At 50.2% G+C, this 1,964-nt stretch overlaps 1 protein-coding gene across 1 annotated transcript; it reads left to right on the top strand.

The window, feature by feature from the left end:
* Positions 1-309: 309 nt before the first annotated feature.
* On the top strand, positions 310-1,254 carry LOC308460904 (olfactory receptor 4N5-like; the record flags this gene model as incomplete). Its single annotated transcript, XM_080977438.1, has 1 exon — positions 310-1,254. The coding sequence occupies one exon, from the start codon at positions 310-312 to the stop codon at positions 1,252-1,254; it is 945 nt and encodes a 314-aa protein (XP_080833564.1).
* Positions 1,255-1,964: the final 710 nt, after the last annotated feature.

The raw sequence follows: 1,964 nt of genomic DNA on the forward strand, positions 1-1,964 counted from the left end.
AGTACAGAGAATAGGCTCCACCTTTTCTCCAACAGTACATCTGCAAAACCACAACATCCTGTTTTGCATTCCAGCCATCTGGAGCTGGCTTTTGCCTTGGTGCTTTTTCCCAACAAGATTCACTCTGATGTTGCTCATATTTACTCCTTGTATTCCCCCATCCCAACTCTTGGTTGCAGCAGGTGGAAGCTGCAAGATGGAACATGGGAACCAGTCCATGGTGACAGAGTTTGTGCTGCTGGGACTCTCATATTTACTCCTTGTATTCCCCCATCCCAACTCTTGGTTGCAGCAGGTGGAAGCTGCAATATGGAACATGGGAACCACTCCATGGTGACAGAGTTTGTGCTGCTGGGACTCTCACAGGCACAAGAGGCACAGCTCTTCCTCTTCTTCCTCTTCCTTCTATTCTACTCTCTGATCCTGCCTGGAAATATCCTTATCATTGTGACTATCCAGAGTGACCCACGACTGAGCTCACCCATGTATTTCTTCTTGGCCAACCTGGCATTCCTGGATATCTGCTACTGTTCCGTCCCCCCTCCCAAGATGCTCTCTGACTTCTTCTACAACAGCAATACAATCTCCTACAGGGGCTGCATGGCCCAGCTCTTCTTTCTCCACTGGCTGGGGGGAACCGAGGTCTTCCTCCTCCTTGGCATGGCCATTGACCGCTATGTGGCCATTTGCCACCCTTTACATTATGCCAGCCTGGTGAGCATTCCGATCTGTGGGGCCATGGTAGTGGTATTCTGGTGCTTAGGGTTTGTTCACTCCATCATCCAGGTGGCTCTCATCATCCCACTCCCCTTCTGTGGCCCCAACAAGCTGGACAATTTCTTCTGCGACATCACCCAGATTGTCAAATTGGCTTGCACCAACACCTATGATTTGGAGTTCTTTATGTTCATCAACAGTGGCCTTTCAGCTCTCATCAGTTTCACCCTCCTCATCATCTCCTACGTGGTCCTGCTCTTCAAGGTGAGGATGGGCTCCACCGAAGGGAAGAGCAAAGCTGCATCCACCTGCATCACCCACATCATCATCGTGGTTGTCATGTTTGGCCCTGCCATCTTCATGTACTGCCGCCCATTCCAGGACTCCCCTCTGGACAAGCTGGTTGCTATTTTCCACAGCACGGTCTTTCCCTTGCTGAACCCCATGATCTACACACTGAGGAACAAAGAAATCAAGCATGCCATGTGGAGGTTGTTGGGCAAACGTTGGCCTGCGGATTGGCCAGGATCAGTATAAATTCCAGGAGGATTCTGGGAGCCTGGCCTTGTGCTCTTGCCAGGTGCACAGAGCAGTGGTTCTGTTCCCCGACTCAAGCAACTGACCTGAGCATCACAAACTCATTTGGGATTCAGCTTGGCCACCAACAGCCCCAGCATAGCCATGACAGGTTCTCGGGGAGAAGACTTATCAACAGTGGAAGCCAACCTCAGTCTGCTGTCAGCCAGCCCCCACTTGCTCACTTACAACCAGCCTACAGGGACTGACCCTTCCTAGAAGCTACATCCTCCTTAGTCTCAGTGCTGCCCTTGTAGATCACAACAAGGATGAGGATGGGAGTAAAACTAGAATTAGTTGGCTCTGCCTCAGCCAATCATTGCCAGTCATTGAGTCAACTTACCCTTAGCCTCCCTGCCTTCTGTCCTACCAGTTCCAGTGAGCACCAGCTACTGCTGCTTACAAAGTCCTATCCTTAAATTGGAGATACTTGAACAGTGGACATCAAAGACTTGAAATAGCACCATGACTGGTGGTGGAGGTTTATTTTTTTTTAATTGAATTTGTATCTCACCTCTCCTCCAAGGAGCTCAGTGTTGCATATGGGGCTCTCCCCTTCCTTGTGTTATCCTCACAACGACCCTGTGAGGTAGGTTAGGCTGAGAGGCTGTGTGCTTCATGGCTGATTGAGGATTTGAACCCTAGTCTGCCAGGTCCTGGTCTGATACTCT

This window comes from Podarcis pityusensis, assembly GCF_964106645.2.
Source record: "Podarcis pityusensis genome assembly, chromosome: 13".
Taxonomy (NCBI): Eukaryota; Metazoa; Chordata; class Lepidosauria; order Squamata; family Lacertidae; genus Podarcis; species Podarcis pityusensis.